The 17,263-nt window shown below is 36.5% G+C and overlaps 1 protein-coding gene across 2 annotated transcripts in view; it reads left to right on the forward strand.

Annotated features, from left to right (window-relative positions):
- The window catches only part of LOC117330349 (transient receptor potential cation channel subfamily V member 5-like), a 64,780-nt gene that overhangs the window by 14,846 nt on the left and 32,671 nt on the right, over positions 1-17,263 (forward strand). For both annotated transcript variants that reach the window (XM_033888566.1, XM_033888565.1), the window contains exon 4: positions 14,866-15,021. In XM_033888566.1, the coding sequence (XP_033744457.1) occupies positions 14,866-15,021 (156 nt within the window). The remainder of the gene's footprint in view (positions 1-14,865; positions 15,022-17,263) is intronic.

Raw genomic sequence — 17,263 nt, forward strand, 5'->3', positions numbered from 1 at the left:
AACCTTGACTGGTTTAACAATTGCCAGTTGGCCATAACCTGAACTGGTTTAACAATTGTCAGTTGGCCATAACCTGGATTAGTTTAACAATTGCCAGTTGGCCATAACCTTGACTGGTTTAACAATTGCCAGTTGGCCATAACCTTGACTGGTTTAACCATTGTCAGTTGGCCATAACCTGGATTAGTTTAACAATTGTCAGTTGGCCATAACCTTGACTGGTTTAACAATTGCCAGTTGGCCATAACCTTGACTGGTTTAACCATTGTCAGTTGGCCATAACCTGAACTGGTTTAACAATTGCCAGTTGGCCATAACCTTGACTGGTTTAACCATTGTCAGTTGTCCATAACCTGAACTGGTTTAACAATTGCGAGTTGGCCATAACCTGGATTAGTTTAACAATTGCCAGTCGGCCATAACCTGAACTGGTTTAACAATTGCCAGTTGGCCATAACCTTGACTGGTTTAACCATTGTCAGTTGGCCATAACCTGGATTAGTTTAACAATTACCAGTTGGCCATAACTTGGATTAGTTTAACAATTACCAGTTGGCCATAACCTTGATTAGTTTAACAATTGCCAGTCGGCCATAACCTGGATTAGTTTAACCATTGTCAGTTGGCCATAACCTGGATTAGTTTAACCATTGTCAGTTGGCCAAAACCTTGACTGGTTTAACCATTGTCAGTTGGCCATAACCTGGACTGGTTTAACCATTGTCAGTTGGCCATAACCTGGACTGGTTTAACCATTGCCAGTTGGCCATAACCTGGATAAGTTTTAACAATTGCCAGTTGGCCATAACCTGGATTAGTTTAATCACTGTCAGTTGGCCATAACCTGAACTGGTTTAACCATTGTCAGTTGGCCATAACCTGGACTGGTTTAACCATTGCCAGTTGGCCATAACCTGGATTAGTTTAACAATTACCAATTGGCCATAACCTGAATTAGTTTAACCATTGTCAGTTGGCCATAACCTGAACTGGTTTAACCATTGTCAGTTGGCCATAACCTGGACTGGTTTAACCATTGCCAGTTGGCCATAACCTGGATTAGTTTTAACAATTGCCAGTTGGCCATAACCTGGATTAGTTTAATCACTGTCAGTTGGCCATAACCTGGACTGGTTTAACCATTGCCAGTTGGCCATAACCTTGACTGGTTTAACCATTGTCAGTTGGCCATAACCTTGATTAGTTTAACCATTGTCAGTTGGCCATAACCTGGATTAGTTTTAACCATTGTCAGTTGTCCATAACCTGGATTAGTTTTAACCATTGTCAGTTGGCCATAACCTTGACTGGTTTAACCATTGTCAGTTGGCCATAACCTGAACTGGTTTAACCATTGTCAGTTGGCCATAACCTGGATTAGTTTAACCATTGTCAGTTGGCCATAACCTGGATTAGTTTTAACCATTGTCAGTCGGCCATAACCTTGACTGGTTTAACCATTGTCAGTTGGCCATAACCTGAACTGGTTTAACCATTGTCAGTTGGCCATAACCTGGATTAGTTTAACCATTGTCAGTTGGCCATAACCTGGATTAGTTTTAACCATTGCCAGTTGGCCATAACCTTGACTGGTTTAACCATTGCCAGTTGGCCATAACCTGAACTGGTTTAACAATTGTCAGTTGGCCATAACCTGGATTAGTTTAACAATTGCCAGTTGGCCATAACCTTGACTGGTTTAACAATTGCCAGTTGGCCATAACCTTGACTGGTTTAACCATTGTCAGTTGGCCATAACCTGGATTAGTTTAACAATTGCCAGTTGGCCATAACCTTGACTGGTTTAACAATTGCCAGTTGGCCATAACCTTGACTGGTTTAACCATTGTCAGTTGGCCATAACCTGAACTGGTTTAACAATTGCCAGTTGGCCATAACCTTGACTGGTTTAACCATTGTCAGTTGTCCATAACCTGAACTGGTTTAACAATTGCGAGTTGGCCATAACCTGGATTAGTTTAACAATTGCCAGTCGGCCATAACCTGAACTGGTTTAACAATTGCCAGTTGGCCATAACCTTGACTGGTTTAACCATTGTCAGTTGGCCATAACCTGGATTAGTTTAACAATTACCAGTTGGCCATAACCTGGATTAGTTTAACAATTGCCAGTCGGCCATAACCTGAACTGGTTTAACCATTGTCAGTTGGCCATAACCTGGATTAGTTTAACCATTGTCAGTTGGCCATAACCTGGATTAGTTTAACCATTGTCAGTTGGCCATAACCTTGACTGGTTTAACCATTGTCAGTTGGCCATAACCTGGACTGGTTTAACCATTGTCAGTTGGCCATAACCTGGACTGGTTTAACCATTGCCAGTTGGCCATAACCTGGATTAGTTTAATCACTGTCAGTTGGCCATAACCTGAACTGGTTTAACCATTGTCAGTTGGCCATAACCTGGACTGGTTTAACCATTGCCAGTTGGCCATAACCTGGATTAGTTTAACAATTACCAGTTGGCCATAACCTGAATTAGTTTAACCATTGTCAGTTGGCCATAACCTGAACTGGTTTAACCATTGTCAGTTGGCCATAACCTGGACTGGTTTAACCATTGCCAGTTGGCCATAACCTGGATTAGTTTTAACAATTGCCAGTTGGCCATAACCTGGATTAGTTTAATCACTGTCAGTTGGCCATAACCTGGACTGGTTTAACCATTGCCAGTTGGCCATAACCTGGATTAGTTTTAACAATTGCCAGTTGGCCATAACCTTGACTGGTTTAACCATTGTCAGTTGGCCATAACCTTGATTAGTTTAACCATTGTCAGTTGGCCATAACCTGGATTAGTTTTAACCATTGTCAGTTGGCCATAACCTGGATTAGTTTTAACCATTGTCAGTTGGCCATAACCTTGACTGGTTTAACCATTGTCAGTTGGCCATAACCTGGACTGGTTTAACCATTGCCAGTTGGCCATAACCTTGACTGGTTTAACCATTGCCAGTTGGCCATAACCTGGATTAGTTTAACCATTGTCAGTTGGCCATAACCTGGATTAGTTTTAACCATTGCCAGTTGGCCATAACCTTGACTGGTTTAACCATTTTCAGTTGGCCATAACCTTGACTGGTTTAACCACTGTCTGTTGGCCATAACCTTGACTGGTTTAACCATTGTCAGTATAATATGACCAACTAAGCAACTGTGTCATGTAATTGTATGGCTATGATTTTCCAGTGTGACAGCACTACAAAATAACCATTAACAGGACACAGCACCTACGCTGATGTGAAGGACATAATGTTATTATTACTGATATGATAACAAATGTTGCATTTTTATCCTTCAGCTGTATGTACAGCTCATCCCTATAATTTACATAACATTTGAAACAAAAACAGCATGACTAATCATTCAACAAGTTAAGAATATTCTCCGTGAGCCATTCAGTCTCATTTAAACTGAAAAGCCTGTAATAGGTAATTGTATATTAATAAACTGTAAACACCCAGCTATACCACTGATGTCCTAGATCCAATCCCCAGGAGACTAGGGATGTTGTCGAGGTACCTGTCAGCCTGAGCACAGGTATTAATTACTCACTGTCTCATGATTAATTGATGATTATAGGATAGTATAATTAACTACAATGCTAGCGCTGTAACAGGGGAGAACAGCATTATCATTACATTTAGACTTTATGATGATGTATCTTTTACAAGCCAATGTAATTATATAATCATTTGACTGTTTTATTTTATTTCAGCTTTATCTAAGTGGTTATATACTTGAAGTAGCTATCATTTTGTACTCGTCTATCAGTCAAACCTATTAATGTTCACCTTGATGCTGGTCACCGATAGGGGGGGGCCGCGGTGGCCGAGTGGTTAAGGTGTTCCGACACTTTACAACTAGCCCTCCACCTCTGGGTTGCGAGTTCAAAACCTATGTAGGGCAGTTGCCAGGTACTGACCGTAGGCCGGTGGTTTTTCTCTGGGTACTCTGGCTTAAAATTCCTCCACCTCCAAACCTGGCACGTCCTTAAATGACCCTGGCTATTAATAGGACGTTAAACAAAATAAACCGTAAACCAATGGTCACTGATTAGACTTTTCTTACAATATACATATTGGACCATACCATTATCATTGCTTATTAGAGTCTATCTCTTATATACAATAAATATGAATGTAGCTCATTAAATTAACTGACTTAAATTACCCTTAATATTTAACCACTCATTGTTTGGTTTGGTATTGTTCCACGTCCTTATTTCACCACTCGATATTTTGTTTGGTATTATTCCACGTCCTTATTTCACCACTCGATATTTTGTTTGGTATTGTTCCACGTCCTTATTTCACCACTCGATATTTTGTTTGGTATTGTTCCACGTCCTTATTTCACCACTCGATATTTTGTTTGGTATTATTCCACGTCCTTATTTCACCACTCGATATTTTGTTTAGTATTGTTCCACGTTATCCTTACCACTCAGTGTTTGGTATTGTTCCAGGTTATCGTACCACTCAATGTTTGGTTTGGTATTGTTCCACGTTATCGTACCACTCAGTGTTTGGTTTGTTATTGTTCCACGTTATCTTACCTCTCAGTGTTTGGTTTGTTATTGTTCCACGTTATCGTACCACTCAGTGTTTGGTTTGTTATTGTTCTACGTTATCGTACCACTCAGTGTTTGGTTTGTTATTGTTCCACGTTATCTTACCACTCAGTGTTTGGTTTGTTATTGTTCCACGTTATCTTACCACTCAGTGTTTGGTTTGTTATTGTTCTACGTTATCGTACCACTCAGTGTTTGGTTTGTTATTGTTCCACGTTATCTTACCACTCAGTGTTTGGTTTGTTATTGTTCCACGTTATCTTACCACTCAGTGTTTGGTTTGTTATTGTTCTACGTTATCGTACCACTCAGTGTTTGGTTTGTTATTGTTCCACGTTATCGTACCACTCAATGTTTGGTTTGGTATTGTTCCACGTTATCTTACCACTCAGTGTTTGTTATTGTTCCACGTTATCGTACCACTCAATGTTTGGTTTGGTATTGTTCTACGTTATCTTACCACTCAGTGTTTGGTTTGTTATTGTTCCACGTTATCTTACCACTCAATGTTTGGTATTGTTCCACGTTATCTTACCACTCAGTGTTTGGTTTGTTATTGTTCCACGTTATCGTACCACTCAATGTTTGGTATTGTTCCACGTTATCCTACCACTCAGTGTTTGGTTTGGTATTGTTCCACGTTATCGTACCACTCAGTGTTTGGTTTGGTATTGTTCCACGTTATCTTACCACTCAATGTTTGGTATTGTTCCACGTTATCCTACCACTCAGTGTTTGGTTTGGTATTGTTCCACGTTATCTTACCACTCAATGTTTGGTTTGTTATTGTTCCACGTTATCGTACCACTCAGTGTTTGGTTTGGTATTGTTCCACGTTATCGTACCACTCAATGTTTGGTTTGGTATTGTTCCACGTTATCGTACCACTCAGTGTTTGGTTTGGTATTGTTCCACGTTATCGTACCACTCAGTGTTTGGTTTGTTATTGTTCTACGTTATCTTACCACTCAGTGTTTGGTTTGTTATTGTTCCACGTTATCGTACCACTCAATGTTTGGTTTGGTATTGTTCCACGTTATCTTACCACTCAGTGTTTGGTTTGGTATTGTTCCACGTTATCTTACCACTCAGTGTTTGGTTTGTTATTGTTCCACGTTATCGTACCACTCAATGTTTGGTTTGGTATTGTTCCACGTTATCTTACCACTCAGTGTTTGGTTTGTTATTGTTCCACGTTATCGTACCACTCAGTGTTTGGTTTGGTATTGTTCTACATTATCCTACCACTCAATGTTTGGTTTGTTATTGTTCCACGTTATCTTACCACTCAGTGTTTGGTTTGTTATTGTTCCACGTTATCGTACCACTCAATGTTTGGTTTGTTATTGTTCCACGTTATCCTACCACTCAGTGTTTGGTATTGTTCCACGTTATCTTACCACTCAATGTTTGGTTTGGTATTGTTCCACGTTATCTTACCACTCAGTGTTTGGTTTAATATAAACCATGTAGAAGTGTATGTAGTACAGTTTACTCATGCAGAAATTATTTAAAATGTCAAAAGGATTGTGCCAGTAGCTGCTATTCTAATAACTATTGAATAACCTGAACACAGCATTTTGATCACTGTCCTATCATATTTACTATAGGACAAAACAGTGCCCATGCTGGGATTCCAACTAGGGAGCCTTCAATCACCAGCCTGGCATTCTACCACTATAATTAAACCACTGTGCTTAACTTTCTAGCAACTGTTCAGTAGCAGCTTAAATTGCTTTCATCAATTGGTGATGTAAGGAAATAATTTCTTATGTGTATATGTTAATAAAAAGATGTTTATAATGCATCTCTCATCCTGAAATATTGGATATACAATATGTACTGGTTGTACCATTAACTAATGACATGTACTTTACTGGGATATTGATGAGGTGCTGTGTACAGTAGTCGGTGCTGTGTATTTTCAACATGGCATAATAAGTTGGATGTTGTTGGCCAGGTTTGTGGTTAATTGACTACACACAGTGCCTGCTGATATTTAATGTCACAATGTTGAGTTGGTATAGGCAATGAACAGTCCTTAACGAAATGGACATAGAACCATAGCCTAACAACTTACATCACGCTATAGATGTGGAGATCCACACTGCAATTGTTTAATGTGGCTGCTGACATATTTCTATATCACAAAAACAAGAATGATACTGATAGATGCTTTATTACCTGTGTTCTAATTAAGGGGCCCCCAACAGGATTTTATAGAGTACACTATCCCAGGCCCCTGACAGGGTTTTATAGAGTACATTATAAAGGGGCCCCTGGCAGGATTTTATAGAGTATATTATAAAGGGGCCCCCAACAGGATTTTATAGAGTACACTATCCCAGGCCCCTGACAGGATTTTATAGAGTACATTATAAAGGGGTCCCTGGCAGGATTTTAAGGAGTACATTATAAAGGGGCCCCTGACAGGATTTTATAGAGTACATTATAAAGGGGCCCCTGACAGGATTTTATAGAGTACATTATAAAGGGGCCCCTGGCAGGATTTTATAGAGAACATTATAAAGGGGCCCCTGGCAGGATTTTAAAGAGTACATTATAAAGGGGCCCCTGACAGGATTTTATAGAGTACATTATAAAGGGGCCCCTGACAGGATTTTATAGAGAACATTATAAAGGGGCCCCTGACAGGATTTTATAGAGTACATTATAAAGGGGCCCCTGACAGGATTTTATAGAGTACATTATAAAGGGGCCCCTGACAGGGTTTTATAGAGTACATTATAAAGGGGCCCCTGACAGGATTTTATAGAGTACATTATAAAGGGGCCCCTGGCAGGATCTTATAGAGTACATTATAAAGGGGCCCCTGGCAGGGTTTTATAGAGTACATTATAAAGGGGCCCCTGACAGGGTTTTATAGAGTACATTATAAAGGGGCCCCTGACAGGATTTTATAGAGTACATTATAAAGGGGCCCCTGACAGGATTTTATAGAGTACATTATAAAGGGGCCCCTGACAGGATTTTATAGAGTACATTATAAAGGGGCCCCTGACAGGATTTTATAGAGTACATTATAAAGGGGCCCCTGACAGGATTTTATACAGTACATTATAAAGGGGCCCCTGACAGGATTTTATAGAGTACATTATAAAGGGGCCCCTGACAGGATTTTATAGAGAACATTATAAAGGGCCCCTGACAGGATTTTATAGAGTACATTATAAAGGGGCCCCTGACAGGATTTTATAGAGTACATTATAAAGGGGCCCCCTGACAGGATTTTATAGAGTACATTATAAAGGGGCCCTGACAGGATTTTATAGAGTACATTATAAAGGGGCCCCTGACAGGATTTTATTGAGTACATTATAAAGGGGCCCCTGACAGGGTTTTATAGAGTACATTATAAAGGGGCCCCTGACAGGATTTTATAGAGTACATTATAAAGGGGCCCCTGACAGGATTTTATAGAGTACATTATAAAGGGGCCCCTGACAGGATTTTATAGAGTACATTATAAAGGGGCCCCTGACAGGATTTTATAGAGTACATTATAAAGGGGCCCCTGACAGGATTTTATAGAGTACACTATAAAGGGGCCCCTGACAGGGATTTTATAGAGTACATTATAAAGGGGCCCCTGACAGGATTTTATAGAGTACATTATAAAGGGCCCCTGACAGGATTTTATAGAGTACATTATAAAGGGCCCCTGACAGGATTTTATAGAGTACATTATAAGGGGCCCCTGACAGGATTTTATAGAGTACATTATAAGGGGCCCCTGACAGGATTTTATAGAGTACATTATAAAGGGGCCCCTGACAGGATTTTATAGAGTACATTATAAAGGGGCCCCTGACAGGGATTTTATAGAGTACATTACTGCTATAACATTTACAATGTGTTTAATTTAAACTTAAATCAATAACTTTCCCAATCTGTTTTTGTCTGAGGTCTGTTCTTCCCTGCATCTGTATCCTGTGCACTCATCCTTAAGCCATCCATAACACTGCTACTTCTTTAGAACTATTGAATGGATCTGCATCAAATTTTATACCAGGCATGTTCAATCTAGCTCCTACCTTTAACTAATTGTGACATGCAAATTATTGAGCTCAGATAAGACTTTCAAGATGGCTACCAATATTCATACATATATATGATCAACTTTTCTAACATTTTGAGATAGGTACTGTTGTTTCCCCTAACTACTGAATGTGTAGGCCTTCTTCCTGTTTATGTGGATATGTCCTCAGTGTTGTCCATGTGAAGAAATTGACTTTGACATGCAGCCATTTTCAATTTTGACATCTCATGCTTGCTGTCAAACTTCTCAAGAGCTTATAATCAGGAATTGTCTTGAAACTTTATAAGAATTACTATGTCAAGCCAGTGGTTCCTAGTTAAGTTTTCAATATTTGAAATCCAATCAGATATTCAAGATGGTTACCAGTACTCTCACCGAAGCAGCCATTTTGTTTTTGACCTTTGAAATTTGTTACCTAGCTATTTCCCCATAATGACTAATTCAAGGGATCTTTTGAAATGTTATAGGGACATGTGTAATTAATTATGATATCTTCTTTTGATAATCATTTAAACTGTGTTTACTAATTAATCCAAGCAAAAATAAAGTGATGTTGTACATGTAACAGGGAGGTATTGGCCTATCAATTTGTCCACTGTGGCAGTCAAGACTGGAACTTTTCAGTTTGTGACTGGATTGACTGACATTCCACTCTTTGATACAATGATGGAAAAACAAACATGTAGGCAATATTTGCTTTAGAAAATGCCTAGTCCATGAACTTACAGAATGTATTTGAATGAAATATTTTCTCATATACTTCTCTAACAAATTTAAAAAGTGATATATAATGGTATACACATATGTATTGATTATTTAATGCATTTTAAAACTTCCAACAAATATCAATTGTACAACCTCAGATAGAATGGGTTTATAAGATATCTACGTCATCTAAACACCATCCAATCATTTCTGTGTTAAGTACATTTTGTATATTTATTTAGACTTGTAATCATTGATCAGGTTCTGAATCTACCTATAAATATACCTGTACAATATTTACCTGAATTGAGTTCTTTCGATTCTGGAATCATTTATTAGAGGTTAGAAAAGGTGAATTGGTCAAATGGTTAAACTGCTAGAGCTTTAGTATTCAATGGATATTTATCAAGCTTTATTTAGGATACAAAGTAAATCTAATATCAATTTCAAATATGGCTGATACGTATACAAAATCTTAAAGAATATCAATGGCCAATGTTATTTATGTGTAAAATTTAAAGTATATCTTTGCAAATGGGATTCTTGGGCCTTACAAGTTTTTTGTAGACAGACACTAATGCTTAAGATCTTATGTCTATAATTGGAATTTTATATCCCAAAATAACTAAAGTTGCTAGAAAATAGTTAAGTAAGATACAGAAAAAAATTATTAATCAATGTAGCTTTTATATTAATCCCTTTTTGTGCTTTGAATTTGTATTTCCTATTAAGACTTTTTAGTGCTGAATGCTCAAATATAAACAATACACAGGTAAAATATCACCTGAGTGAAAACTGCATGCAGTGTACCCTAGCTCAAACACCTGTCTGGTATGTCGGCTGTCGAGACTTCAGATAACAGGTACATTATTGTATGCATGCAGCCACAGTCAGAAAATCCATCACGCTTTGGATTTCTTTTAAATTCCCATTGATCTGTAAGAACAAGAGAAGAGGAGTTATAAGTGGAGAACAAATAAAAACAGCCTATGGAATTGGCCTACACACTGGTAGTGGTGTATTGATTATGGAGGGTGTGGAACATGTAATCCAGTTCATGCATATTGCTCTGATGTATTTAATATTGACTGTTCAATAGTTCATATTAAGAACTTTCAGAGAAGAGGTTCAAAAGGGGCCAGTTTGTGGTCACATGTGTCATAGGAGCTAAATATATTTGTCCATGAAACATTGAATGAATTGATATAATTAATTCTCATGGGTTTTTTTCAAGGTTTTAAAAGGCTGTGTTAAAGGGGGCCTGTTTTCACTAATCCTCTATAATTAGATATTAAAAGCTATTTAAAAAGAGTTGTTTTTGTCATCTTCTGTAAGGTTTTGAGATGATAAAGGATCTAAACTAGGGCAAGTTTTTACATTATATTTTCCATAAGGTTTTGAGATAAAGGAAAAGGCTCTAGTAAGGATCACTTTTTTCATAATATCTATATAATATTTTGAGATATTGAAAGGAAAGGTTCTAGTATTTTACTATTTAAGGGGACATTTTTTTCATTATCTTATGTCAGGTTTTTGAGATTTTAAAAGAAAGGACTCTTGATTAAAAGGGGCTAGTTTTTGCATTATCTTCTACAGCTGTATTAAAAAGGTTTTAATAGGGCCAGTGTTTGCATTATCTTCTATCAGGCTTGGAGAGGGCTAGTTTTTGCATATATCATTATTTAAAATGTTTCAAGATATTAAAGGACAATGCTGTTATAAAGGGACAGTTTGTTTGCTCATCTGCTCGAAGGGCAACAGAGCTAATATGCTGTGGTGCGTCATTCATCCCACCATCCAGCATCAACTTTTTCATTTAAACAACTTCTTAATTTCTCAAAAACAAAGTGGCCCAGTGAGTTAATACTGTGTCTGTAATTATATAAGTGTGCTAGGGTGAAGGGCTACCATTGACCTCCATTGAAGGTCACAGGGTTCAAATATTAGCTAAAATCTATAAACAATGTCTAATGAAGGGACTACAAAATTTATTTACAATAATAAACCTAGCCTACTCACATGTTTGAATAAGGTGGTAGTCAGCTTAGTATCTGCAGAAATGATCTTACAGATCAACTTCAAAGATCCTCTAGAAGCAGGTGGGCAATACAGGCCCATTGGGCCTCTTGTTTCATCTTGAAGATGAGCTGATCAAATATACAAGTAATATGTTTGGTTTAGTTAATTATCTCTCTTATCAGGTAGTTGAAACACGTGCATGTTGATTATTTTTACTGTTTTGAAAGAGTGTTTAAAATTTTTCTTGTACATTGATTCCATCTATGACATACTGAAATTATTAAGTGGTCTATAGGACCCTGGAGTTTGACCAATTTACTGTCAATTGGAGTCACATTTTCTCCATTTTATATTTTAAGTTTTCAGGATGTGTAATGACTAAAGCGATATTGGACAAGTTCATTCATTTGACCGGTTAAGTACCTTCTGAGATTTTATGGCACATTACGTATAAATTTGACCAAATTTTTGGTTGATCTTCTGAATGGTTCTGATTTCAGAAGGAAAATGATAAGTTTATAGAGTTTCCACTTTTGACCATCAGTAAATCTATGAGACATATTTTGATGAAGAAAGACTAATTTTATCGTCATGCATTTTTGACTAGGGTTTACTCTACTATAAGACTTTAAGAAATATTGAAGGCAAAGGGGATTTTTTTTTCTATTCGACTTGTAAAAGGTTTGAGGCAGTAAAAGGTGTACAATCAAATTATAGCTACAACTATTCTCTCTTCTGCTGCTTTCTATGCCCCATCATTTTAGGGAGGAGGATGACATTGTATTATACACCATGGTAAACTGTACCATTTATTTACAGCCATTGAATCTGGGGTTATCCCATCCTGAATTGATGTCACTCTCTCTCATCATGGAGTTATCCCATCCTGAATTGATGTCACTCTCTCCCATCATGGGGTTATCCCATCCTGAATTGATGTCACTCTCTCTCATCATGGAGTTATCCCATCCTGATAATGTCACTCTCTCTCTCATCATGGGGTTATCCCATCCTGAATTGATGTCACTCTCTCTCTCATCATGGGGTTATCCCATCCTGAATTGATGTCACTCTCTCTCTCATCATGGAGTTATCCCATCCTGAATTGATGTCACTCTCTCTCATCATGGAGTTATCCCATCCTGAATTGATGTCACTCTCTATCATCATGGGGTTATCCCATCCTGAATTGATGTCACTCTCACTCTCATCATGGAGTTATCCCATCCTGAATTGATGTCACTCTCTCTCATCATGGAGTTATCCCATCCTGAATTGATGTCACTCTCTCTCATCATGGAGTTATCCCATCCTGAATTGATGTCACTCTCTATCATCATGGAGTTATCCCATCCTGAATTGATGTCACTCTCTCCCATCATGGGGTTATCCCATCCTGAATTGATGCCACACTCTCTCAGCAACTTCATTTTTTTCTTAAGGGATTTTTTATTAAACTAAATTACACAAAGGTCAGGACAAAGATATGAGAATACCACATTATCAGACAAGTTTGTGTTTCAGGATTCTCTAAGGTTAAGGTCAAGGTTATTGTTACTGTATTAAAAGTATATCAATGTCTTTGTTAACTTGTTCTCTAAGGAGAATTTGATCAATCTGCATACACAGGTCAAGTCTATGTGTATACCTTGGATGAGCTTTATATATTCAGGGCGTTTAAGGATAAGGTCAAGGTCACTGTTACTATTTATAGAAAACTGTCATACACTAAAATTGATTTGCAATGGACCAAGGACATTCAAATACATTTCTAGGTCAAAAATAATGTTGTTATCTTCCTCATTTGTAAGTAACAAAGTTATGACCTGTCTTGTATTGAGGTGTGTATTGTAAAGTTTGTGACACATGCTCTTCACTGCTTGACATTACTGAACTCACTTGTTTTCTAATCATTGTGTAACTATAATTGACGAGTATACAGCTTTACAGATATTAGATTTTAAATCAACACTTCATTATCTAATATATGCCCCTTTATTTGTCCCAGAATTACTCTGTCATTGATATCAATAAATGCTATCATAATAAATTCAGTAATAGTGTAAAAAAATGTTTCATCAGATACTTTCACAGCTAGTATCTAACACTACATTCCCATTAACACAATTATGTGCCTGTTTTCTTTATAATAGTTGTAAATCACATTTTCAATTGACATAATTTTTAATTAAAGATCAACCACCATTTACTGAGTACGACGATGCATTAGCTCAACCTTACTGGGTCAGTTAAATTGCTTTGGTTATATCTGATATGTATTGATTCCATCAGCCATTGATTTTTGTCTCAAGAGAACGGTGTTGGGTATTAGGAGAGTGATATACACAGAGTTCGAGGGTATACATTATACGCGGGGTTTGAGAGTAACTGTTTGTTGACAGAATCAGAAGGCCTCCGGGCAGCAATAGGTATGACAACATTGATTGTTATTTAATGCAAATAAAAAGCCGGTACCTGGTCTGTGGTGTGTTTAAGCGTTACCAGGTGTGGTGGCCAACACATAAGGATGAGTTAGAAAGGTGGACCATTATACACAATACATTCCGTATCTTGTTTTTGTTTATGCGATCATTGTGTTGCCAGTCTGTCAATTATTCAAATAAATAAATAATGTTATTAGAGACCTAATATAACCTGTCTATAAGGAACATGTCTGAACAGTATATGTATGTCAATGACACTTGTATATAAAGGATACAAACATCAGTACAGAATACCTGCCTATAAAGGATATCTCTCTAGCATGACATTTATGTATTATGGATACAAGCATCTTATCAAGAATACCTGTCTACATAAGACATCTATTAAAAAGGACATTTGTTTATAAAGGATTCTTAGAAATACTGCCTTTGAAGAAAACTTGTCTATAAAGACCATTATATATAATAAATGTCTTAAAATGAACACTATAAATAGATGTAAAGACATATTTGCAAGGGAGATAATCCACCTATTATAAGCTTTCTTATGGAAACCACCTCGTGACCTGACCTACTTGATACCTGTATATAAAGGTCAACTCTTTATAGAAATCCTTTGTATTAAGATCACATGTTCATATAGAAAACTATTGATAAATGATTAACCTTTTTGGGATACAAAATACATAGTACCACAATCTGTTGAGCCCTTAAAGACTGGTCAGACATTTGGTCCTTACTTATATCTTAGAAAAAATCACATCATTCTTAATAATCTTAATTCATTTGGCAAAAGAATTACTGAAAAACAAAGAGTTCTTACTTCATCTTTTAAAACATTAAATCATCATCATTTATAAGAATCAATTAATTGATGACTAACCAATATCAGTGCCCCTCATATCACCAGTAACCTGACATGCCATTGCAAGGACAAAAATCATAAAGAAATCAACTGAAAAAGGATTTAACAAATAAGTCTTAATTTGGATTTTAGTTCAAAAGTTTTATTTGTGATTGATGATGTTGATTTTCTGTTTCAGGTGAAAGTGCCTTACACCTAGCTGTTGTGTATGGGGATCTGGAACAGGTCAAACTTCTTATCGGATATGGTGCTAATGTAAATGAACGGGCGATGGGCCGATTCTTTCTTCCAGAGGATCAAAAGAAACGTAAAACTAAGGAAACGAATTATGATGGTAAGTAAATCATCAGGTTTATGTTATCTTAATTGATTTTCATGTCAGTATTTATTTTAATATTGACCAATTTTCATTATTTATTCATAAAGAAAGGTTGGTTATACATGTAGTAGTAGAAAGGATACCTCAATTTCCAGTTCCTGGTTGTTCCTCTGGTGAACGTTAATTTGTGATTCAAGGAGTAGGTTTATATATGTGTGGTGTCGATAGAAAATTAGCTCAGAATTCAACCTATATAAAGGTCACAACCACTTCTATTAATATTTGTTTACCTTGGCAAATAGGTAAATATTCAAATGGTTGGCTTATATGGAAATTACAAAACAAATAGCACTTATCTACTTTCAGACATTGTTTTATACTCTCGGTTAAATCAAAACAAATGGACAATACAAAACAAACAAATGCTACTTAGGGATGTTATTGTTAATGTTGGGACAGGTCAAGACATTTCTGAATGACTAAGCCAATGTGTGTAATGTATTGTAACAATGAGGTATAATACACACCTCGATTGATGTATAATACACACCTGTATTGATGTATAATACACACCTCCATTGATGTATAATACACACCTCCATTGATGTATAATACACACCTCGATTGATGTATAATACATACCTCCATTGATGTATAATACACACCTCCATTGATGTATAATACACACCTCTTTTGATGTATAATACACACCTCAATTGATGTATAATACACACCTATTGATGTATAATACACACCTCCATTGATTTATAATACACACATCCATTGATGTATAATACACACCTCTATTGATGTATAATACACACCTCCATTGCTGTATAATACACACCTCAATTTATGTATTATGCACACCGCCATTGATGTATAATACACACCTCCATTGATGTATAATATACACCTTCATTGATGTATAATACACACCTGTATTGATGTATAATACACACCTCTATTGATGTATAATACACACCTCCATTGATGTACAATACACACCTCCATTGATGTATAATACACACCTCCATTGATGTATAATACACACCTGCATTGATGTATAATACACACCTTCATTGATGTATAATACATTTCTCCATTGATGTATAATACACACCTCCATTGATGTATAATACACACCTCTATTGATGTATAATACACACCTCCATTGATGTATAATACACACCTCCATTGATGTATAATTCACACCTTCATTGATGTATAATACACACCTTCATTGATGTATAATACACACCTCCATTGATGTATAATACACACCTCCATTAATGTATAATACATTTCTCCATTGATGTATAATACACACCCCTATTGATGTATAACAGACCTCCATTAATGTATAATACACACCTCCATTAATGTATAATACACACCTCCATTAATGTATAATACATTTCTCCATTGATGTATAATACACACCTCCATTAATGTATAATGCACACCTCCATTAATGTATAATACACACCTCCATTGATGTATAATACACATCTCCATTAATGTATAATACACACCTCTATTGATGTATAATACACATCTCTATTGGTGTATAATACACACCACCATTGATGTATAATACACACCTTCATTGATGTATAATACACACCTCCATTGATGTATAATACACACCTCCATTGATGTTAAATACACACCTTCATTGATGTATAATACACATCTCCATTAATGTATAATACACACCTCCATTAATGTATAATACACATCTCCATTAATGTATAATACACATCTCCATTAATGTTTAATACACACCTCCATTAATGTATAATACATTTCTCCATTGATGTATAATACACATCTCCATTGATGTATAATACACACCTGTATTAATGTATAATACACACCTCCATTAATGTATAATACACATCTCCTGTATTTGATGAATACTATATAAACAGTGAGTGACTTTATCCTGTGTCAGACTCGGATGATGATGCCATCTAAATGTTTGTGCATGCCTTGGCGTGTTTCAGACGATTCAGGTGATAGTATATATAAAATTAAAGCTACAAAAACCAATTCTAAGTAAATCTAAATCATTGCAGCAATTAATTTTATGGATCATTTGTATGAATTCTCTTTTCATTTTGTTCAACAAACAAAAGATCGTAGGTCTGTCGTTATAGACATTACAATCGTCGAGACAACTTTGCCACATCAATAAAAGACAGGATGTTGGAACTTTCCTGGCTTTCATCTCCCTACGAACGCAAGTTTAATA

Source organism: Pecten maximus, chromosome 7, assembly GCF_902652985.1.
Source record: "Pecten maximus chromosome 7, xPecMax1.1, whole genome shotgun sequence".
Taxonomy (NCBI): domain Eukaryota; kingdom Metazoa; phylum Mollusca; class Bivalvia; order Pectinida; family Pectinidae; genus Pecten; species Pecten maximus.